This window comes from Cinclus cinclus, chromosome 30 (genome assembly GCF_963662255.1).
Source record: "Cinclus cinclus chromosome 30, bCinCin1.1, whole genome shotgun sequence".
NCBI classification, from domain to species: Eukaryota; Metazoa; Chordata; class Aves; order Passeriformes; family Cinclidae; genus Cinclus; species Cinclus cinclus.
In genome coordinates this window covers 1,035,398-1,060,438 of record NC_085075.1, presented here as the reverse complement: position 1 = coordinate 1,060,438, position 25,041 = coordinate 1,035,398, and the positions used below count along the sequence as shown (strand labels likewise).

The window sequence follows — 25,041 nt, the reverse complement described above, 5'->3', positions numbered from 1 at the left end:
GGTCCCATCACCATTGTTGGGGCATTGTGGCAGTCTGCTCAGGGGACAAAATGAGTGAATATGATCCGTTGTGTGCACTGGCAGCTAGGAGGGACAACCAGGGAGGGGGATTGTCTTGCTTTGCTCTGGGCTGAGGCAGCCTCATCTCCATTAGGGGGACAGATTTCGGTTCCACAATATAAGGAAGACCTAAAAATGTTGGAGAGGGTCTAAAGGGGGTCATGGGGCTGGGGAAGGATCTGGAGGGGCCACATGAAGTCAGCCTGGAGGAGACTGAGGGAAGACTCATCAGTGGCTGCATCTTCATCTAAAGGGGCAGCTCCAATCTCTGCTCTGTGTGGGCAGGGACAGGACCCAGGGAACAGCTGGAGCTGTGCCAGTAGGGTTAGGTTGAATATTAGGAAATGGTTCTGTCTGCAGAGGGGGGTAAGGCACTGAACAACTTCCTAGGGAATGGTCATGGGCCCAAGGCTGCCAGAGCTCCAGGAGCCTTTGGATAGCACTCTCAGGCACATGATTTTTGGAATTTTTGGCATGTCTTCTACAGGGTCAGGAGCTGGACTGATGGTTTGGGTATGTCCTTTCAAACTCAGGATACTCCATGTTTCTATAAAATGTCCCTCCTCAAGGTGATGTCTTACATGAGGAACACTTGGAGCCACCTGTTGCAAGAGACAAAGAGGTTTTGTACCAACCACCACAAGTGTCCACTCCTTTCTTTCTAGCGTTCATCCTTTGCATAGGAATTTGTGATGCATTTGACATCCTTCAGACAACTTTGTGCCTGCACTCAGGGCTGAGGGACCACAGGGACTCAAAGTAATGAGGTGGGATCAGAGTGGTGGTGCCAGGAGAAGGCAGAGCAGCTGGGAAGGAGCACTGAAGGGAGTCACCCTGTGGAGAAAGAGCCCCTCAAGGGCGCAAGGTGTCCACTGGAATTGTCTGGGGAATGGTTGGCAAAAAATCTCCCATGGGGAGGGAATCAGATTTGGAGGTGGGAAATAAGGCTGTGCTGTTTCACAGGATAGTTGTCTCATCTCTTCTATGGCACAGATGGTTTAAATCAGAAAACATGTTATTTCATGCACAGAGCCAAATGGGGACTCTGGAGATGCCTTCCAGCAGCTAAGTGAAAGGGGGAAGTGTGGGAGGAGGGAAATTCAGCCTCAGAATTTCAACTAGTTCCCATCAATATGTCTGGAAATCTGTCTGTGTGTCACACCAATATCTGCAGTACCACAGGGAGGAGCTGCTCAGTGAGCAGGTGCTTGATGTAACAGAGTTAATTTTGCGAACTTTGTTTTAGAGTTTTCTTTAAAGCAAAAGTGGAGACAATGCACAAACATTTCATGCTGTTTGCTGGCAGCAGAGCAGAGAACATTGAGATTTTATCAGCAAAACAATCTCTATGCTGAATTTGAAAGTGGAGAAGAACAAGGAGAGACACTGGTTAGAGAACAAAACCTCTCATAGGCCATGTAAAAACAACTCAGCAGGTGAGATCACCAATAAATAAAAACACTTCCAGTGTGGGAGTCCTTTACCTAAATTCAGATGCCTAAAAACCAAGCACCAAGTTGGAGAGAGAGACCATGAATAGCCAACGAGAGAGCTTGGGATCATCAAGGAAAATACTGTTTTCTAAAGCCACCATTGCAGGAGAACCTGGAGACGGGAGTCAGCAGGGTCCAGGGAGGGTGATCCCAGAGCAGAAGTTCTTATCTGTCCACAGCTGCCTCAGCAAAATAAAGGGACAAATTTGAAGCAGGAGAAATAACAATGGTGTGGTGAGCACCTACTCATTAAACTTCACAAATGGACACTCCATTTAAGAAGATGAGAGAAGACTGAGCTTCTGGAGGATGTACCTATTACCTTAATGAATGTTTGGAGTAACATCTGTGATTCATTTTGTCACCAACATACAGAAAGCCTCAGTGTGTCACCCCAGCAGTGGCAGCTCAGCGTGTGTGCTGTGTGTGATGGTTTCTCCATTGAAGTAAGTGGCGATAAAGGCAGAATTTGTCCTGGAGGAGTTGGCAACAACCACCACTACAGCCTCAATACTCAGGAGCACCTGCTCCAATGTTCCCTAAAGCCCCAGTGCCCTGGAGCAGCCAGATAGAACACTGGGCTCCACACTCTATTTCCCTGGCTCAGAAAAGCCTGCAGGGCTGGAACCTCCATTTCCAGAGATTAATAATTGAATTGCCACAAACCACACTGGAGATAAAGCAAAGCAACAGTCACGGCACCTCTGGGGTGATGATCCCTCCCCGCACTGAGCAAGGTCATGGAAGAACCATGGATGGTTCAGGCTGGAAGGGACCTTAAAGCTCATCTTGTTCTGCCCCCTGCCATGGGCAGGGATACCTTCCACTGTCCCAGGTTCCTCCAAGCCTTGTCCAGCCTGGCCTTTGACACTTCCAGGGAAGGGACAGCCACCACTTCCTTTGGAGGTACAAAGTCATACTTTGATTCATTGTTTATGATGGGGATTCCTTCACTGCTTGACCTAAATCTCCTGTTTTGGGAAACCCTTCCTTCCATGGCCAGAGATGTGCAGATACTAGCTTTGAAATCCATCTGGGCCCCTCTCAACATTTGTTGGCACCAGGCTTCGGAACCTGGGCTGCAAGAAAACCCAGTGAATGACTGGAAAAGAAAGACAAAAAACAGCACAGAGAAAGAATGGAAAATCATCCAGTGAATTCTCTGCTGGGCTGAGACCCCAGCATGGGCAGCTGGCAAGGTGGTGGGGGGGTTCTATCACTGTGCCCTGCTCAGGTGAGACCCCACCAGCACAGGAAGATGTGGAGCTGCTGGAGAAAGTCCAGGGAAGGCCATGGAGATGATTAAAGAGATGGAACAGCTGCTGTGAGTTAAGGCTGAGAGAATTTGGATTGTTCAGCCTGGAGAAGAGAAGGCTTTGGGGTGACCTAATTGTGGCCTTTCAGTGCCTGAAGGAAACAACAGGAAACATACAGAGAAACTATTTCTAAGGGCCTGGAGTGCCAGTACAAGGGGGAATGGCTTCCCATTGAAAGAAAATAGTTTTAGATTAGGTATCAGGAAAAAATTCTTCCCTGTGATGGTGGGGAGGCCCTGGCACATGTTGCTCAGAGAAATTGTGGCTGCCCCATCCCTGGAAATCCAAGGCCAGGCTGGATAAGACTTGGAGCAGTCTGAGATTGTGGAAGGTGTCCCTGCCCATGGGATGGGTGGCACTGGATGCATGTCTGGGTCAGACTGGAAAAGAGAAGGATCCAGGGAGACCTTGGAGCTCCTTCCAGTGCCTAAATGGGCTCCAAGAGAGCTGGAGCTGGACTTTGGACAAAGGCCTGGAGTACCAGGACAAGGGGGAATGGCTTCCAACTGGCAGAGGGCAGGGTTTGGGAAGAAATTCCTCCCTGTGAGGGTCCAAGGCCAGGCTGGACAGGGCTTAGAGCAGCCTGGGCTAGTGGGAAGAGTCCCTGGCCATGTCAGGGACAGCATTAGATGATCTTTCAGGTTCCTTCCAACCCAACCCATTCCATAAATCTCTATTTCCTGCCAACAGGAGTCTCTGGCCATGCTCTGTTGGATGATCAAAGAAAGCACATTAGGTAAACTTACACTTTTCTGGGCAAACTGAGCTGAGTGGGATCTTAGAAATTCACATTTTCATTTCCAGCTCAGCACATGGGTGATCCCAAGTGATTCAGGCTCCCTCTTCCCCCTCAGCTTGGCAGGATAGACACTCTGGGGACACTCACTGGGGGAACTCCAGGGCAATTTCTCCGAGCAACAAACACACATCGATGTTTGGCCTTGTTATTCCCTTTGTTCTTGTTATTATGTGGTTGAATTTTCTCCCTTAATATCCCATGGGGAAATCCACCTGCTGGGCACTGCATGTGATCCCAGGGAGTGTGAAGCACCTGCGTCTCTTGCTCCCCGGGCAGAATGGTTTGCATGTGGAAATCTCAATGATCCAATGCCAGCTTGGTGTTCAAGGCATCCCAATAATTGCACCCCTGGTATTCCAAGCTCCTTCTTGGCTTCACCTGGGGATTATTTCATGGGGTTTTTTTTTCCTCCTGGGTGTTTTTGCAATGCTGTCGCTGCTCAGCTCAGCCTTCCTGGTCCCATCTGCAGCCAGGCTGCACCCAAAGCACAGACAAGAGGCTTTACTTTCCCTTTAATTACTGGGCATGACAACTGTGGCTTCCTCAGCCTCATTTCATTAAGGGCTGACAAACACCCTGGGCTGTCCCAAAAATGTCACTGCCCCTTTGAGCAACTCCTTTCAAGTCACTCCAAGAGTTCATGATAAAGGGGTCTAGAGGCTTCTGAGATTGCTACTGGCTTTGGCATAAGTGCTTGTCACCCCGCAGGGTTTAGCACATCCTTCCCACCCAAACCCACATCACTGTCACACACAGAGCTCTGCAGGGCAGGCTGTTGGCCCCCACTCTGAATCCAGAGGTCTTGGATGCAGAGTTCACTCCTTTACCCTGAATCCTCATTCTTTGACCCCAAAACTGAACAAGAACCTTAAAATCGGAAAGATTTTTCTCTTTTCCCTTCTTTACACTTACTTTATTCACATAGCAACTCCCAGTTTCATTTTTGTTGTACAAAACAGCCTATTTCAAGGCAGCTGGCAGAGGTTCTGTTTAATTCTTTATCCCAGGTCAACATCTGGGCTCCTCCAGAGCTGGAAGTACTCTTGTGCAATAATATTCAGTAGGTGATTCCTCCTTCAAGGTTCAAAGCCTTAAAGCCTGCTCTGGGCTGTGCCCTGGGATTTCTGACAGGGCCTATATCCCAAAAATTGTCCATTTTTAGGGCAATAGAGGTGTCACAAACTTTGTGCCTAAAGGTTGTAAAAAAGCTGCTGTCCAGAGTGAATCCCCTTCATTTGCATCACTTTTGGGGAAATTCAGAACTAATTATCTAATTGGAGTCTCCATCCTGCAGCTACAGCCCAGATTGGGGTGATTCAGCACAGAAGAAAACACTGAAGCCTCCTTTAATCCTGGAAGTGAATAAATCCCCTTACTGAGCTGGGCCATGGCCAGCGAGCACTTGGTGGAGACAGAGGATTCTCTGCCTGAACCCTGAAGAATATTAATGGCATTTTTGTTCTCATATAGAACCAGCCCATAAACCCTGGTGGGCAGCACAGCCCAGCTCTGTCACCACCAAACTAGGGTGTCCTGAACACAAGGGTGTTTCAGGGGAAAAAGCAAATTGAACCTGCATTTCCCTATGGGCAGAAAGGGAGGGATTTCTGCTCTTCAAACACATCTCAGCAATCCCAGCTCTTGCCTCCCCAGCCCACTGTGCCCAATGGCATTCTTGTGGCACCATTCAGCTCCCAGAGCCAGTGCAAGACCAGTGATACTGGTTCACACTTGCCTGCTTTGCATGGCTGGTTGGGGCTTGGGTTCCTTTCTTTTATTTTGAGCAGATTTGTGGAGGGTGTTGGGTGTGGTTAGGAGCTTCCTTGAGCCATCTCAATGACACAGACCTAGAAAAACTAGAGAGGAGCACTCACAGAATCAAAGAATATTCTCAGCTGGAAGGGACTCAAAGGGATCACCAAGTCCAGCTTTTACAGAGATAAGCCTGCTTGTCTGTGCTCTGGGAAGAGCAAATCCCCTGAGACGGTTTCATGGTTGTAGAAAAGAAACCTTGAACCCCTTAAAATTAGGTCAGAATTTACCTAGATGTTTGGTTTGGCCACCAAAGAAATAGGTCCAATGTTCCCCATGTTCCAGGGCTGAAGAATCTAAAATAAAATAAATTTAAAAAAAATAAATACAAAAAAGGACATTTCCACTAACACCACCTTAAAAGGGAAGCTGTGTTAAGCCGAGGGGAAAAAACCCTGCATGATCCCACTTTGCTTTATCCAAGGAGGAGGAGAACCCTAAGCCTGAACTGCAGGCCTGGAATATCTTTGTCCTGCCAGGATCCACTCCTTCACAACTCAGATCTCTGACCAAACCCTTTCCCCTCCCTCCCATTAATAACACTGACCACATCACAGGGAACAACTTGCTTTGGAATAAAGCATGGATTGTCGAGCCATCTTACTGCAAGGAATGAGTGTTGGCAGGAGGAACTAATTCGGGACTAATTTCTTGCCTATCTATCCACAATCTGCTCTGTTGCAGGTTCTTTGGATCTTGTTTGTTCCCACTGTCCTGGGGCTGCAGGGCTGAAAATCCAACCTTGGATTTTCCATGAGTGCAGCTACAAGTCCTCCACTTGGCTCCACTTTCGTGTGCTGGAACTAGTGACAATGGAGTAATGGGTATAGTAAATGGTGTGTTTGGTAATGAAGAGAAAGCAATGTCTCAGGAGAAGAGACATCTCATTTGGGATCAGAAAGGGGAAATAAAACCACTGGACTTTTCAGGAACTGGAAATAGACTGATAATTGGATAGCTGAAACAAAGAAGCCCAGATTATTCCTGATCATTCCCTGGGTATAGGATGTCATAAATCTGCATCTGCTTCACAGAAACCCAGAATCACTGAGGCTGGAAAAGCCTTCCAGGATCATCGAGTCTAACCTGTGACCAATCCCCACCTTGTCACCCACACCAGAGCTATGAATGCCATGTTCAGTCATCCCTTGGACACCTCCAGGGATGGGGACTCATCAGTCACCTTCTGTCCTCCAAGAACTTCTGAGACATTTAAACCTTTCTGTTAACACCTAAAATCAAAAGTTGAAATGACATGAGTAGATTTGGTTTAAAGTCCGATATTCCAAACCAAATCATTGTGGCGTGAGTGGGGACTTCCCTGTTTGACTCTGTAATGAATTCTCCATGAAGTAAAGCAAAAATCCCACTCCTACCTTGTCAACAAAGGAGGCTCCTGAGATTTCTCTGTCTCTCTCACAGTCCCAGGTAATTCATCCCCAGATCTCTGCTTGTTCTCTGACTATTTCATTGTTTGCAGAGTGAGAGCAACTGGGATCACCATGACCAGGATTCATCCTCCAACTCCTCTGCTGCCAGAGCCCCAAATCTCTGCACTTCCCAGATTCTGAGATTGTTAAAGCCAAACCTAAGGCATAAACATCTTCCCGCTGTGTCCCTCTCGCCTCCTGCTGATATACTCCACTACCACTATCTCCACAGAAACCTAAGAGGGTTCTTGTTCCAGTAAATCTGATCCAATTTTTGCTGTTGCTGTTGATTTAAAGGCTGGAAAAGTTTGGTTTTCCCTTTACTGCTGATCCTGAGCTAAAAGGTTTCAAAAACTCCTCATTCAATGCTAAAGTGCAGAGGTTCAGCATCTTTATCTTATTCCAGGTCAGGAGAGAAGGAAGGGGCAGAGAGGCCGGGGAAAGAGCCTGTCTAGTGGCAGACTTGAGAAAATATTCCTTATCTTGGTTTCCTTATCCAGGCTGGATGGAAGAAATGTCTCTTGAGCCTGCCTAGTTTTGTTTGGCTTGTGGTGGTTGGTGTCAGCTTTTGACATAAAAAACACATTTTGGTAATTCTTACACATGTGGAATAATGACCAAGTGGAAAAGCTTAAATCACAAGCCTTGGCTGGGAGAACATTTCCTTGTTCCAGTCATTCTGCTGGGGTTAATTATCAGGTCAGCTATTTACTGGGATGGGTGTTCTTCCCACTGCAGCTGCAGTTGTGCTGCTGTTCCTGCCTTATGCTGCAGGGACACGCTGTGGCCAGGACTTTTGATAGATGATTTTCTGAGAGATTATTTTGGGAGATGATTTTCTGGGAGATTAATTTCTCTCTGTTCCTGTCAGAGTCCCACCTCTTCCTCCTCTTCTTACATTCCAGTTTTGGTGCTTTCAATGCAGAGAGATGATGTAGGAGAAGAAGAATCCCATTGAGCGATCTTAAAGCCCATTCCAGGCTGCTCCAAGCCCTGTCCAGCCTGGCCTTGGAAATTCCAGCATGGGGCAGCCAGCTTCTCTCAGCAACCTGTGCCAGGCCCAACCCTCACTGTTCTAGTCTATAAATTAAGTTCAGCTTGAGTGGGTTGGTGCCATCAATCTCTCCTGTTCTAAGGATGGATTTATGACAGAATTGTCCCACCCTGCTCAGGATGGTTGAACTGGAAGATGATTGTTAGGGAGGGTGGGGAGGTGACTGATGCAGGAACAGAGTCTTCCCTCTCCTCATGTTGCTCTTCTGGCAGCACACATTTGTTTTATGGTGGGGGGAAGCCTCTGAGTGATTCATGTGTCCCATGGAAAGTGGAAGAGACCTGGACCATGCCACTCAGCCTGAATGGCTTTGCTTTTTCCCATCTGCTTCTTCATCTCCTCAACCACAATAGACTTTGGTTTGGTGTCCCATATTTGGTTGGTTATTTTATTCAATTAGTCAACCAAACCCAAGACATTAATTTTTTTTTTATTTGTGCTAGAAGAACTTCATGGAGACATTGCTCCAGAATGTTTTCTTTGATTATTTTTAATTGACAGAGATTCCAGTTCCCCAACTTATAACAAACATTTATACTTGTTGCTATTGGAAAGAATGGGAAAAATAGTCAAAGCACTCCTTAAGACTAAAAAGGAAATAAAAATAATAAAGGCAAAACAATCCCCAAGATAAAAACACAAAATAAGTATTGGGAAGACATTATTTGTCAGGAGAGGATTTTGAGATTGTTTTACAGCTTTAATGAATGGTTTGAAAACCATTTGAGATGAACTTTTTCCCTTTCCTCCTGTGATAAAATTTTTAAGAGCTGAAGCCAGAGAGAGAAAAATAAATGCTGCCTTCATTTCCCTCTTTGGTTTGTTATTATTATAGCTCAGAATATTTGGGTGTTGGCTCCAGGAGGAGGAGGAAATGAGCTGCCATTGTTTTGGGTGAGGCAGGATCATCTCCCTTTCTTCTCTCTATTATTCAGGCCAGTAAAAGTTCATTATTCCTCTGAAATTAGGCAGTCACCTCCTGCTTCCTCAGTCAGGAATGGGAAGAGTCACCTTTGGTAATGATCAGAATACTTCAGGCTCCTGTCTGAGCTCAGCCCATGGCCCCACAGGGACAGCCCAGTCTCGAGTCCTCTCTCACCTGGGGCTGTCTCGGTCTCTGACATTAATGGTGGGGGGAGGAAAGCTCTGGAAATGCTGGGGCCTGCCAGACCCCCACCCCACTGAGCTAGAAATGTCATGCAAAGCCAGTTCCTGTTTTTCCAGGCCATAAAGGCAGAAAAGGTGGGGGAAGAGCAATGGGTCAGGTCAACTAGGTGAGGACCAAAGCCCAGCTCCATAGCAGGGTTTCCTCCCCCTCCTCTTCCTCAAGAAACTATCTTTTAGCAAAACCCAAGAGAAAGTGACCTTGGCATAAAGCCAAGGTGAATCATGCCAGATATGGATTGTGAAGGGACAGCCAGGCCTCCTTACAGACACAAGACCCAAATTTGGAGCTGCGGTGTTTCCTGGACACTTGGCCAAGGCTGAGTGACATCCAGATACCACACGAAGAATCTGATGTTCACACGATTAACAGAAGCTGCCTAATGTGAGGGACTCCTATTTCCAAATTCCACTTGCACTAGGTGAATGAAGCAAGCACAGATGCAGAATTCCCTGCCGAGGTGGGGTCCATCCCACCTTCCTGGAGCTAATTAAAATGAAACTGCTGAACTGGGATTCCTCATTGGAGAGAGGGCAAAGGTGGAGGGCAAGCATCCACCTCAGCCCACCAGGGTCTAAGATGCAGCTAGTCAGAGCTGGGTGATGTATTCTCCACTCTCAGCACAGAAAGGACATCCCCTGCCCTTCCCCAAAGTGCTGATCTTCTTCCCTGCCTTGCCCTTTAATTGTCCCCTTTTTCAGGTTGCAATTAGAATTTTGCCCTGTGAGAGTGGGGAGATTACTGGGGCTGCGTGACCTGTAATTCTTCCTGGGCTGGAGACAGGAAGAAATTCCTTGTGATAATAACGTCTGCAAGCCTGGCGGGGAGAGGCAGGGAGGATTCCTGAGAGCTTGAAGGTGCCTGACATGGGAGACCCATGTTTGGGCTAATCCCCCTGCCCGGGGATGCCTCCAGAGCCAGGACAGATCCAATGGTCCAGACACCTCAAGCTCAATGCATTTCATACTAAATTAGACACCTGTGTTTGGCCAGATGAATCATCCTATGGAAATATCTTTTCTCTTTTTTTTCCCATGAAATGAACCCCCAGCAACCCTGCTGAGCTCGACATGGGAGACTTCAAAACCAGGGCAAAGTCAATCCCACCCCATTATGGCCAAGAGATGTCATTGCCTTTTAAGGCACACCAATCAAATAACACTTTGTCATTATCACCAAAGCCACTAAAGCCAGGGTTTTGTGTCCAAAGCAGGACTCTGGTCCCACAGCCCTGATCACCTATGATACCTATGAGGCCGAAAAGGCAGTGCTGACTTCATCTTCATTCAACTGCTCTGCAATGAAAGGATCAAACAAACACCTTGCTTGGAGGTTTCAACAGGCTGGAAAACACCACCCTGTGGTGCTCAGGATTATTTTGGATGTTTCTGGAAACCTTTGACATTAATTGTTAATTGGTCTATAAAATATTTTACATGATACTCTATGAGGAGAGAAATAAACCAGAGTAACCCCCAGTGACACCTCAGCCCACCATGTCCCAAACTGCCTACAGTGGATCAAAAGGTCTCTTTGGTTCTTACTTCTCCCCAGAGTATTTTTTCACCTATTTTGTAGTTTCTTTAAATACTATCTATGGAAAAATTGAGAGACAAAAATGTCCTTTCAAAGCAGTTTATTGAGGACAGAGTGAGAAGCTGGGAAGTTTGAGCAGTCAATGGGAACGACTCCATTTGTGCTGTCCAAGGTGTCAACATGGACAATTTATGCACCAGTAACTTCCCTTGGCATTTTGGGGGGATGGAAGAGGAAAGGGGGTGATCTCTTCTAAAAATCAGCACACCTTGAGCCAGCCACCCCAACATGCAGAAGCAAATGAAAGTACTATATGTTCATCCATAAGCAAATTACACATGCAAAAAAAAAAAAAAAAAAGAAAGCTGATGAGCTGATGGCTGTGGAGTAACCAGCAGGTGCTTTGAAAATTGCCCTCTTTCAGATTTAAACATAAGTTTGCAGCACAGGGTTTTCTTGGATTAAAAAAAGACAGGATAAAAATAAAGGGAGTCTGCTCTTTGCAGCAGCTGCTGGGAAAGTTACGCAGTTAAATCCTCACTCTCTTTTCTGAAATGATTTGGGAGGAGCTGGAACAAAAAAGAGGGATCTCGGAGTGGGGAATATTGTTAATTAATCTGCTTGTTAGGGGAAAAGACAGAAGAGTAAGCAGTGCAACAAACAAACCCGTAAAGCTGTGATAACCTTAAGTGAGGATTCAGAAATCACACTATGCTGGGTACCTGCAGGAGAAGTTTCTAGAGGGGTATTTATGCTTGGGGACGCTGAAAACACAGTTTGGGGGATAAATCTGGGGCTAACAAATGTGGGAACAGGTTTGGTGACAAATGTTGCTACTAACGGCCAGAGGAATCACACTGCATCCTCTCGACACAGGGCTGGCGCATCTGAGCACCACTGTCTGGGAGCTCCGTGGCCCTACGGGACCACACAGGGGTCTCTGACAACCCCAAAATTCCCCACCACACCATTGTTGCATCCCACGACCTCAGGGCTGCTGGACACAACGACGGGGGGCCCTGCCAGCTGCCGGATGACGCAGCCCTGGTTCCCAAAGCTGAGCACTCCTCCAGCCTGGCAGGGCCCCATCCTGGCATTCAGGCCCCCGCTGCCAGAGCTGACCACGGTGCGGGCTGGGTACCCCCCGCTGCGGGAGCTGAACCCCCCAGCTTTGCAGCTGACCCCTCCGGCCTGGCAGAACACCTCTGGGATGCACTGCTTGGCCACGGAGCTGAGGACTCTCTTGGGGTGGATGCCGGCGCTCCGAGAGCTGAATCCGCCTCTCTGGGAGCTGTGTCTCCCAGCCCGTCTGCCCAGCGAGCCGTAGCCACACGCAGCCCCACTGACCATCATCCCGCAGTCATCGGGGATGTTGTAGCTGCTGCTGACCACAGCTGCAACAGAGCCCATGGGAGTCAGCAGTTAGAGAGGAAAACTGGAAGACTTTCACAAGGCAGGTTGTTTCTTGACAGACAGAACCAACCAAACCTGATTTCCTCCAGATTTGTCGAACATGTCTGAGCCCCTGTTCCTTCTTGCTCCTCCCCCATTCCAACACATCCCCTCATGGATCCTCCCCGTTCCCATGTTGCTGGTGCCTCCCAGGTTCAGTACATATCCCATGGCCCCAGGACATCTCCCTGTTGTCTCCAAGGGTGGAGTCTTGAGTTTGACCTTCTCCACTCACTTCCAAAGCTGATTTTTTTTTTAAAATTCAAAGGTATTTGAGATTTCTGGGGCTAAACTTTCCAGAACTAGAGAAGGGAAGCAGAGGGACCTGGGGCAAACAGATAATGCTGTTCCCAAAGGTGGTTTTCCTAAAACAAAAAATCCTCATGGCTGAAAATGTGCAGTTACTTACACACGCTCACAGGGTTCCCCACACATATCCTATGGGGAGAAAAGAGAAACACACATTACTCACAACTTCCAGCCACAATCCATACCACTTAGTCCCTTGTAACATGCCTTGCTATCCCTAGGACAGGAACTATTTTTGCTGGCACCCATGTGGCCTCCACAGCCTCCAAGCACCTCTCCAGGTCCAGTTTCTGTGAGCCTGGGGAGATCCTGGAGCTGTATAATTCACTTGGGAGCTGGAGCTGCCATGGCCTCAGATACACAGGAGGGAAATGTGTTACCCACCTGCTCTCTTCACCCTCCAGCAGAGTCTTGTAGGTGGCAATCTCAATGTCCAGGGCCAGCTTGACATTGAGCAGCTCCTGATAGTCCCGCAGCATGCAGGCCAGCTCATCCTTGGCCTTTTGCAGAGCGTTCTGCAGCTCAACGTGCTTTTCCCGGGCATCTTTGAGGGCACAATCCCCACGCTGCTCAACGTCACAAATGGAGGTTTGCAGGCAGGAGACCTGTCAGGGGAGGACAACAGTGCAGGTATCTGCAAAGTTTCTTATCCTAGTTCTTGGATATTCTGGCTTTGGATAAGTCTGTTCTTCCAATTGCAAACAGTGAAAACCCACCAGCATCCTATCCCTCTCCACCCACTTTTCACTTTCCAGCCAGGGCCTAGAACAGATCTCAAGTCTTCTCAAGATCAGTGAGTCAACTTGCCCCTTGTCTGAGCTACCCTACTTCTCTGGAAACATTTCCTACCTGCTTCTTGATGCTCTCCAGCTCACATTGCAGCTTCTGGATCATCCGGGTCAGCTCTGAAATCTCACACTTGTTGCTCTGCAGGTCATGGCAGTATTTCCCTCTCTTATCCTGCAGCTCCTGAAACTGGAACCAAGAAACAGGACAATCATAATTTTTTGGCCTGGGACTTTGCCAGGCACAGACCGAGCTGGCCTCTTGCTCACCCTGGTCTGGTAGAAAGCATCGACTTCTTCTTTGCTCTTCTGAGCGATCTCCTGGTACCAGCACTCAACGTTCTTGATGATGCTTTCCATGTCCAGGTCTCGGTTGTTGTCCATCTTGACGATGACAGAGGTGTCGCAGAGCTGGCGATCAACCTGGGCCCTTTCCTGTGGGTTGGGAAGGGCTTAGTCAGCTCTTTTCACCTCTCAGGCTCTGCAGGGAGGGAAAGGCTGGGACACAGAGTCGCTGAGGGATAGAACAAGTCAAGTAATGCCCCTCGGGATGGCTCAGCAGAAAATCCTGCGGCGGCATGAGTTGACACCTGTTACTGCTGACCTACGTGCTGACCTGCAGCAATTCTATCCACATCAAGGGCAAGGAATTGGAGTGACTTAACCCTTGGTATCCTCTCATCTCCTGCTGCCTGAGTGATTTAATGACAGGACTGAGCTGGGAGTTGCTTCAGCTCTAATCAGGCAGCTGCAATCCAGAGGAACAAGATGGACGCAACTTCTCTCCAGGGTAGAGCTAGGACTCAGCCAATTCCTACCTGGAGCTGCATGAAGGAAGGGGGAACCACCCTATCTCTAGCATAATCATGTTAATTTTATATCAACCTTGTACTTCCATGCTTTTAATTATTCAGGGCTTTGTATGAGACACATCCCAGAGGACTTTCAAGCAGTAGAAATTTGGAGCAACTGAAGGATGAGACAGGACCACCAAAGTCCAGGGATGTACCAGAGGAACTCACCTCCTCAAATACACATTTCAGCAGCTCCAGCTGCCTCCTTAACAGATCTACTTTCACCTCCAGCTCTTCCTTGTTCAGGAAGATGCAGTCTGCATCCTGCAAGAGGAGACACACACACATTCTAGCCCAAACCTGGCTGTAAATGTTGGAGAAACACACAGAGGCAACACAAACAAGACAGAAATGTGTCTCAACAAGATTTCAAGAGAAAAGAGGTGTGAGAGGGTGAGTCAGGATATCCTGGTGCCTCCTGAAGGAAAATAAAACCATTCCAACATGACTTACAGGAATTAGTTGATTTATCACTTAGGATGCAGCTACAAACCCACAACTGACTAATGAGTATTTAAACACAATTTTTTTAATATTCTTCAAATGATTCCTGCTTTTCTGATGTCCAAGAATAAAGGATGTGGAGAGACAGCCAGAAATAACCTGGTGTTCTGGTGTGACCTGTCCTGCTCTATCCCCCTCCCACACTTCAGGAATGTTTTTGAGGCAACAAAACTGGTGTTGTAGTGCTGATGATGTAAACTTTGAGGAGACATTATTTTTACTTTCTACTTGCCTCTTTTCTCAACCCTGTGCCTCTTTCTAAGTCTCCCTCTGACTCATCTTAACACTTTTGTGGTTTTTTTTTTAATAATTAACTATTTCAGCCAAGTTTTGTCCCAAATAAACCTAGTACAGGTATAACAGTTCATGTCATTTGAGCTTCTCACCTTTTTGAGTGCCACAAACTCATTCTCCACAGTTGTGCGCCTGTTGATTTCCTCTTCATACCTGTTGGAAAAAGAGGAGAAAAGGGCTGAGAAAAGAAAAATGCTCAGATGCTCAGACATCAACCATCAGGTATAAATGACAATAACCACCAGGTATAAATGACAATAACCACCAGGTATAAATGACAACTCAGTTTTGTTGGGACTGCCATCGGGCACTGCCAGATCAGTGTCTGGAGACCAGCATTAAGCCATCCCAAGATCAGAAGCTTCTTCATGAGCAACAACAACATTACCAATGCAAAGAGCTTGCTGGTGAGACAGAAGAATGTGGCACTCCCAGAGGGGACATGCCACAGGTCTGGAAGAAGTTGCCCTAGATGAACCAGAAAAGCAAAACGCCACCAACTAGAGGAGCCCAGAAGGTCCTTACTTGCACTTGAACTCCTCCACCAGCTGGCTTGTGGCGCATTCTTCACTGCCCAGTTTCTGCTTTTCACACAGCAAACAGTCCAGGCGCTTCCGCAAGTCACAGATGTAATTCTCAAAGTAGAGTTCCAGGTTTTTCCCTTTTTTTGGCAGCACATATTGCTGCAGGAGGCCCCACTTGGTCTCCAGCACTTTGTTCTGCTGCTCCAGGAATCGGACCTGAAGGCAAAAGATAGTAATTCTTCAAGTAAAGAGGTGAAGGCAGGGACTCAACACCTGCTTAACTCTCTGCTCTTAACCACAGGTGCAGGAATGGGATTTTCAGGAAGTGAGAGATGGTATAGCACCATGATCTGAATTATTTCAAAATCTAGAATTCAGGCATCTAAATTATTTTGAAACCTGAATATCATGTCTATATTATTTAGAAAGAGTCCCATTTCTATATTATTTAGAAATCCAGGAGCCTGGTTTCTAAACCTGCATTTCTTGACAAGTACTAGAAACAAAACTCCCCCAGATGGTGGTGCCCCTGATGTATTTTAGGATAAAATCGAGTCACAGATAATGAAATTGCTTTGTCTCTGGTTTTTTGGGTTTTTTGGGTTTTTTTTCTTCTTCTTTTTTTTTTGTTGTTGTTGTTGTTGTTTGTTTTGTTTTGATTTTTTTACAAAGGGATCCTTGGGTAACAGATCAGATTTGATCTCAAACCTTTAAATGTCTGGATCAAGATTAACCACTTTTGCCTTCAGGAAGGTTTTTGGAACTGTCGCTATATTTAAAGTCAAAGAGAGGAAGGAATTATTGGAATTATTTAGCATAGGACAGAAAGATGAACCTGTCAGGGCTGTAACTTCCACCTGATCTGCAGCAAGAAATCCAATTGGAACTGAGACTGTCCATGAGGGGACACCTGCAAGAAAGTCCAGTGCAACCATGGCCATGATTCAAAGACCATGGAAAGACAGAACAGGGACAGGAAATGACCCCCATTAAAAAGATCTCAGTCTGGACCAACATGGTCTTAAAATTATTATTAGTTATTAAAAATTATTAGAATTATCTTAAAATTTTCTGTGGAAAGCTGGACTCCTGTGTGGACACAGCTCAGCAATTCATGGCAGAGCTGGACTGGGTCTTTGGAGGAGGTGGATGGACTCCTGGGACAAGATGGGTTTGGGAGGGGGTTGGTCAGGTTTTGTTTTCCTTGAGGAAGAGCAATTGTGGAGCAGGTCTGGACTCACCTTGTCAATGAAACAGGCAAACTGTGTGTTGAGGGTCTTGATCTGCTCCTTCTCCTGGCAGCGTATCTCGTGTTCCAGAGGGTCCACTCCGACGCAGAGGGGCTTCAGCAGCCGCTCATCGATGCAGATCCCTTGGATGCCATCGGCCTTGCGCTCGGGGTACCCCCGCACGATGCTGTATCCCCGGGGCCCGCACAGGCCAATCCTTCCTCCTCCAACATTCCCGTAGCCTATGCCTCCAAACCCCATCTCCCCAAAGCAGCCGGTGCTGCAGCCCCCGTTGACATAGGAGATCCTCCTGCTGCCGCCCAGGTTGCAAACACTCCTGCTGCTGTAGGCGCCAGCGCCGCACCGCACAGGTTGGCTGGCAGATGCAGCGTAGCTGCGACCACAGATCTCCGAGGCTGAACTGAAGCCTCTTCGTCCCAGGACAGATCTCACTGTCGGTGCCTGCCTGCTCATCGTGGCTTATTTGAAGGTGGAATAGCAAAGTTATGGGGCTGCTCTGGTGCAGGACAGGAGCAGAGATCCCACTGGAGCAACGCGGGCATGCTGTCCCTTATATATATTTTGGGAAGCTGGCCTTGATAGGATCAGGATGTTAATTTAAGTACTTAAGGGTTTGGTTTGCCTGGCAGCAATAAATGCTCCTCAAAATGCAAACTAGCCCAGCAAATAGTAACTACTGAGGAAATAAAAAGGAATCTAAAAGTGCTCTGTTTGCAAGTTGCCTTCGAATACATTACGGTTTGAAGTACTCCCCTAACTTAGTGCTAATTATAGTTTAGGAACATTTTTGAAGGAACTCTTTGTGATTTGTTGGCAGTGTGTCGTTTGGGGTTTTGTGTCTCATAGGGCTGTGCATGATGGGATGTTTTGCGGACTTGCACTTTGTGGGGGTAATTGCACAATTTTGGGCGCGGAAAAGTAACTCAAAGGAAAAATAAAAGAAGAAAGTCAGCTGTAGAGCAACAAACACTGTGGAAGTTGTGTCATAATGGATCATTTCTGTTTCTAAAACACCAGTAAATTTGCTGAGTTTAAGGTGTGGATTGGTATGCAAGGACTCAAAATATATCCCAGTTACATGCACAGAATCACAGAATCCTGGGAATTCTCAGAATCCTGGGAATGTGCAGCATTTCATTATGACCTTCCCTGACACACCAGTGAAGCAGATCAGGTTTCAGCCAGGGTCTGTGACATATTTCTGTTTGCTCACAGATATATATTCTGTGCCATCAGCGTCAGTTTTTTCTAGAATTATGCTACAAGTTCATATTTGTGAGAGTTAGTTCTTTGTCCTTCACTATTCTGGAGCTTCTCTCAAGGCTGGGTGTTGGAGCACTTTCAGATTCACCTCCTGGAAGTCTCTACAGGGAACAAAAAAGGAACAATAGTCTGTTCCAGCTTGGTGAGATCCACCACACTCACCAAGTGACGGCTGAATTTGGGTGAGTTTGCCAGACCTGTCCTTCAGACTACACAGGGAGACAGCTCTGAGGCAATGAGTCCCCAAGGCCATGCTCAGGGGAGTGGGGGTAATTTGCTCTCCTCAGGGGCTGGGCTTTCTGCGCCAACAGAGGAAGTCTTAATCAGTGGATTAGGTTGGACACCAGGGAAGGCTCTGACTCACACCAGGGACATGAATCCCTCTCTTTCCTAATCACCAGCACAAGGAGGTGAGGCAGGAAACCTCTCAAGGCCTTCTCCAAACTGGCAGTTGGAAAGTCAAAACAAAAGGACTCTTTCAGCACTTTGCAGATTAAGTGTTTGGGAGAAGAAAAGGACATTATAGTTCAAACAACTGAACACCACTGGTCCTTCCTTTCGAAGGGAGCGCTGCTTGGAGGAATATCTGTATTATACTATGGGATGGAAGCTGGAGATAGCCAGGTTCTGTGTTCCTTCATCCTCATTAACCTCCTCCAAAAACATTTTCCAAGAGTCAGGATCATAAAAATTATGCCAAACTTCCTCCAAACACACAACTTTCCAATATCAGGAGGTTGAAAAGAAGATGAACATGGAAACTGCAGGATGTGACTGCAAATCCAGGATCCCCAAAGCCATTAATTGAACCTGTAATTGCAACTTCTGTGAGTTTGAGGGGCTGGTGGTATAAATTAGCTGTGCAAACTGCTACTTTTGCTGTATCCAAAAGGGATAATTCCAGATATTTACAACGTTCAGATTACACCTTTGTTTGTAGTAGTTCTGGTTTGCAGTGTCAGCTGGGCTGCCAGCACAATTGAAAATATCAAATGAAATAAATACTAGAGGCTTCAAGCTGCAGTTTAACACTTCCACAGTCCTTAAAGTTGTAAACAAATTTTTCAGAAGTAAAATGCAGATCTGACTTCAAAGAAGAACAGTTGTTCAGAACTCTGTGGAGGAAACCAGGCTCATCAGTCAGACTGAAGATGTGACCCATTCCCGCTCTGCACCCCATTATCCCAGTTGGATGTGAGGGAGACACTTGGAATGCAGCATAGGCTGCAATTAAACATCTGTGATACAGCTGTGCAGCATCAGCCCTGGTTCCCAAATTCTCCAGAGCCACTGGGTTCCTGAGAAGGAAGAGATCTGGGGTAAAGTTGCTCAGCATTGGGTTAAATTTGTGTGTTGGCCAAATTCCTGTTTTTTCTTCTGGATCCCAGTGGGAAGGCAGTTTCATTTAGTGTCTTTTAGGTATTTCCAAGGAATAATAAGTGCTGCATAAGACTTCAAGGATAACCAACTTGTTTTTGTGACTATGGACGTGGGAAAGGGGAGAGCACTCTGAAGAAAAGCCTGCAGTTTTATGATTCAAAAGAAAAAAAATAGAGGGGAGGGAGCAAGAAAAAGGAAAATACTTTTATGAGGGGTTGGATGAGTCATTTTGACAACTTGCAATCGCTTCCTTTGTCAGCATTTCGCTCCCTGAACGCTCTGCTGAAAAGGGAATTCATTAGAGGAACAGTGGTGTTCACTAATTTCTTTGTTGCCTCTGGAGATGAATCCAGACGAGCTCTCAGAAGGTGTTTTATGTGATAGTCTCAAAGGGCTCTGTTATTAACCTTAGCCATCAAGAGCTCCTCATAGTCACGTTGGACAATGTCAGGAACCTTCCTGTGCCACCACCAAATGGTGTGGCATGTAAGATTGGGTTGGAACATGGACTTTTACAGTTTCTTGGACTGTGCAGGCTCTTGTCCAAGTTATTCATGACATGGTGGAGGATTGATTTGATTAGTGCAGCCTCTTGTATCCTAAAACCAAAATTATCCAAGGCAATTCAGTCTGGTCATGTGTTTTTGCCTCTCATTAACATCCCCCTAATCCATGTGGAAGTCAAAGCTGGGATTTTCAAGGGATATGCCTCATAAAATTCATCAAACACTGGGTCTAGTGTAATTCTCTCCCTCCTTGAGCCATCAAACTGGCTACGGATTCTAATTTCCTCTTTGAGACTCCCTCTCTGGCCCATTGAAAGAGATCTGACATCTCCAGACGTTGATTCATCACCTCTCAAAATAGGCAGTGGAGGCAGGGGGGAGGAATCCACTTCTGCAGCTCCTTCCCTCTGTTCTTCCTGGAGACCAGAGGCCGTCTAGACAACCAGACACTGGCCCCGGCGCCCGCTTGGGGAGGTTGAGGGAGGTGAAATGAGTTCCACCCTTTGGGCACTAAATTTCTTCAGTACCTTTGAAGTCTTAATGAGAGCTCAAACATCCCACACTCCTGGATCTGCTCGGCTCCTGGTGCTGCATCGCCCAATCCTGCGATTGGAGGCCTCAGAGCTGAGGCTCCCAACAAAGCAAAGGCTTGGTTTGATCTTCCTCCTGTTGTGATCTTCCTGTTGTTGTGATCTTCCTCCTGTTTTTTTCTTCCTCCCGCAGTGGAAATGAATGCAGTATGTATGGGAATCCTGGATCAGGATGATATCCCACTGCCTAGCACAGCAAAATTCTTAGAAAAGGTGAGAAAAGTACCTCAGTTGTTAAAAGGTTACAGAAATGTCTTTGTAAATCCACAAGATCACTGATCCCTTCCAGTGGAAATGGCTTTCCAGTTGAAGAAATTCCCTGAGCCATCCCAAGGAAAGAGCTTCCTGTGGAAAGTGGGAAGTGTATTCAGCCAGAAGGAGAAAAAACTCTTCCTTTTGTTATGCCAAAAGTCCAGTGCCCAAATAAAGGATTGGATTGGATTGGATTGGATTGGATTGGATTGGATTGGATTGGTGCAGCTTTGGGAGGTGCTGTAGAATGTCTGACGTTCAGAGAGGACAGGTTGAAGTTCAGCACTTGCCAAATTATCTTATCACATCTTGGAAAAGTGATAGGAGACTTTGGAGGCAAGGAAACAACCCTAATTCAATGCCATTGCCCTGATTTATTCTCCTCTTGCATAAAAAGTGAGAGGATGGTCTGTTTCCAATGGAAAACCTTTGGAGATCAGAGACAACCTAATGAATATTTATACCTATTTAATTGCTCTTTTCTTGTCAAATCTTTCTTGTGGTTTCCTTCATTAAAGACTAAGCCTGACTTACTTTGTGCTTCTCATATTTGATTGGGAAATAACTTCTTATCACATGAGAGTGTGGGGGGAGAGGAAGCTCTTCTAGTTCTGAATCCTGGTAATTTTGGCGAGGTAAGACATTTACTCTGGATTTTGCCTTTGGTAAAATGTATCTGCCCAGCCTCAGGTTCATTTCTTTGTTGTGCTCTTTCATCAGTTTAATCACAAAACACTTTAGTACTTTTTTTATTATAGATTTTATGTTGATATATGTTACTCATTTCTGGTTTCTTTTTTAATCTGCTCAAATATACAATGAAACAAAAAGATCTCCCTTTGATCTTTCTGAAAGCCTGATTCATACTCACAGGACCTCAAAAACTCTATTGAAAAACCAAGCACATTATGGGGCTTTTTCCCCCACAGTACCCTCTTCCAGCAGATTTTGAAGAGATGCTAAAAAAATGTGTTTTGTCATCACACATCTATGGCAGACACGACATAAAAATGTAAAGACTGAGATGGTTTTATTCTGAATTTTAAAACACCCACTGAATTCAGGCAGGAGTCAAATTTGGTGCAAATAATCTTAAAAGAGCTTAAATTTACACCAACTAAAGACTGTATCTATGTCATTGGATCCACATTGCTCCACCCCTGGAAGTCTCCAAGGCCAGGCAGGAAGGGGCTTGGAGCCACCTGGTCTAGTGGAAGTTGTTCCTCCCCATGGCAGTGTGTGGAACTGGATAGACTTTAAGGTTCCACCCATCCCAAGCCATTCCATGATACCATAACTCTCTCCAGAGCAATCTGCCTCCTCTGTTCAATTAAGACTTCTAATCATTAGATATGTCTTGTGCAATTAAAGAATGGGCATTTCTGTACCTTTGGTAAACACCTAAAATCAAACTGTAACATGTTGGTTCTCCATTAATTTTACTAGAAAAGGAGCAAAAGGTTTAAAGCCTTCAGGAGAACTGAGGGTGGTGCAAATTATGTGTGTCCAAGGAGCACAAGTGGAGTAATTAATCTTTGCTGACTCCAGCAGGTGGAATTCTGAATCAAGATTTCCTTTGTGGCTTCCCTGCCTGCTCATGAATGACCAACCATTCCCAAGACATCACTAAAATCCTTCCTTCCTCTCTGTGATCCCCTGTGTCCCACCACATAACTTCACTAAGTCTCCTAAAGCTACATCAGAGAGAATTTTATGAGGTCCTTTCCAGAAACACATCCCAGAACACTTTAGGGAAAAGATTCTGTATTAAATCTCACAGTTTGGCACACAGGTAGCAAAGGTTTAATGAAGAAAAATAAAAGGGAAACAGGAATGGAGTGATAAGAGGACAAGTGCCCCAACACAACCAAGAACCCTTTGAAGAAAGAACTCAAAAGGATTTGGGGGTTTTAAATGTTACAAGTGTCCCTTTTTGATGTGATCCCAGTGGTGGAGCTTCTCTGATGTGGCTTCCTCATGCTCCAGTGTTCTCACACCCAATCTGCCCCTCTCTCATGTTGAGGTGGAGTTGAGGTTATTTTTAGCCCTGAAAGTGGAACAAAACTTCCATACTTCTACTTTAGCCCTTGAATTCTGCTTGTCGCAGCCTTCACAGCTGAAGTTCAGATCTGGCTATTCCTGGGACAAGGAGGTCCACTTGAAATCCTCACCCCTGGCCAACAACTTCGCTCGTGGCTGAGCAGAGTTTCTCATGCTCTTGGCAGCCCTGCAGCTCTTCCCACACCTCTCAAGTGCCCCAGTGTCTGGAAAAGCTGAGCTCCCAGCTCTAGCTAAATTCCTCTCTCCTGGGGATACAGCCAGGAGCACCAGGGATAAATTTCCTCACTAGGGAGCCACACTTCCAAGGTGAATCCTCCATGAGAGGCACAAATGTCATGTGGTCAAGATGCAGCACTGCAGGAGGACTTGAATCTTTTGGGCTGTCCAGACCCACATCCCAGGTCAGTCCCAGAGCTGATGAAAATCACTGTTGTGGGAAAACATAACAGGAGTCACTCATGGGAAGGATGCAGCCTCCCTTCTCCTCCGCTTCCTTCTTCTTCTCCCCCTCCAAGCCACAGTGTTATGGTTTAATTTTGTAAGGAGAATTGAAAACCTTTATCTTACATACTCCAACAGGGCTCCTGATGCACATCCTGGAAGAGAAGGAGGTCACAAGATTATCCATGATGGAATGAGTATTTCCAGCACTTTCCAACCTTCTGGGGCTCTGGAGGAGCCCCAAGGACCAAGTGCTGCCCACACACTGCGGTGGTGGTACCCAGCTGCTCTCCTCACCCTCCAGCAGAGTCTTGTAGGTTGTAATCTCAATATCCAGGGCCATCTTGCCATTCCACAGCTCCTGGGAATCCTGCAGCACTCATGCCAGCTCATCCTTGGCCTTCTGGAGCTCATCTTGCAGCTTATTGTGCCTCCCCCAGGCGTCTCTGAGAGCACAACCCCCACGCTACTCAGTGTCACCACATGATGTTTGCAAAGACAAAACCTTCTGGGGGGACATGAGACATCCTGCCTTTTCTGGTCTTCTTTCTCATCATTCCCACCTCTAAAAGAGAATATCCTGCCTGAGAGTCCTAATCTGGGGAATATCGGGGTTTTTGTTAAGAAAGCCAAATGTTTCCAAAATAAATAATCAATTATAAAATACTCCAGGTAGTCTGAACATGTCCCTGTGCTGCCAGACTGGGTTTGAGTTTTGTTTTGAGTATACCAATACCCTGCTCTTACTGGAACTAATAATTAAGGTTTCCCACTGCTTCCCGTTATAAACTATATAATGAATTAGATGGTCTGGAAATTATACCAGTTTGTACTGGTGCTGAATTACTGGTGAATCATAATTCTACCCATTCACTGGATGCTTTGAACCCATGTTAGAAGCCAGAATTCCTGCTGAAGCAATTTCAGCATTTTTCTGAGAGCTGTAGCTAATCCTATGATCTAATGTGGTGCAATTAGTTCTTTGCAATAATCAAAAGGATCCAACGAAAAATGGACTGGGAGATAATCCTTCTTCCCTGCTCAGCTCTGGGAAGAGTTTCCCTAGACTGATGGAGCCAGTGTGAGGCAACTCTTTTTGATAAAGATGAAAGAAACTGTGGGACCATGGAATGGTTTGGGTAGCAAAGGACAGTAAAGCCTATCCAGTGCCACCCTTGCAATGGGCAGGGACGACTCCCACTATCCCAGGCTGCTCTAAGCACCATCCAACCTGGCCTTGGACATTTCCAGGGGTGAGGCAGCCACAGCTGCTCTGGGAAATCCATTCCAGGGCCTCATCAACCTGAGGGAAGAACTTCTTCCACATATCTAATTGAAATCCACCCTCATCCAGTTTGAAACTATCACCCCTTGTCCTATTTCCACAGGCCCTGCTAAAAAATTTGTCACCATTTTTTTATAGGTGCCACAAAGGTGTAGAAAACATAACTTGGGATGTGACACATAGGATCCAGACAGTAAATCCTATCCATCCCACCTGTTCCTTCATGTTTTCCAGGTCACATTTTCCAGGTTGCCTTCTCTGGATGACAAAACTTAGCTCTTTTATCTCTCACTGGTGGGATTTCAATTTCTTGAAGTGCCTCCACTTTTCCTCCTCAAGCTCTTGAAGTCTTAATAAGGAAGGAGAGAGGTGTGAGTTGATACTTGTGGTTTACATAGGAGCCTTGTGTCTCTTTCCAGAGTGAATTAAACTCAGTTTATAAAAAAAGATTTGTGGATCCTGAGACTGACAGCAGAAAATGGAACTTTCCTCCACAGGTCAACTCACCTACAACCCCCCACTCCCAGCATATCCCATCTCTCTTCCAGGGGTGTTCTCCCAGCTTTGAGACTCACGGAGTTTATCTGAATGGAAAATTAGATAAAAAAATCACTTATTGAAGACAG

General features: G+C 46.3%; 1 protein-coding gene across 1 annotated transcript; it reads right to left on the bottom strand.

The window, feature by feature from the left end:
- Positions 1-11,583: 11,583 nt before the first annotated feature.
- LOC134055014 (keratin, type II cytoskeletal 4-like) lies at positions 11,584-17,090 on the bottom strand. The gene is made up of 9 exons (XM_062511118.1): positions 16,629-17,090; positions 15,389-15,603; positions 14,956-15,016; positions 14,234-14,329; positions 13,482-13,646; positions 13,276-13,401; positions 12,811-13,031; positions 12,527-12,555; positions 11,584-12,059 (listed from the first exon to the last, which is right to left on the bottom strand). The coding sequence occupies exons 1-9, from the start codon at positions 17,088-17,090 to the stop codon at positions 11,584-11,586; spliced, it is 1,851 nt and encodes a 616-aa protein (XP_062367102.1).
- Between the last annotated feature and the right edge of the window lie 7,951 nt (positions 17,091-25,041).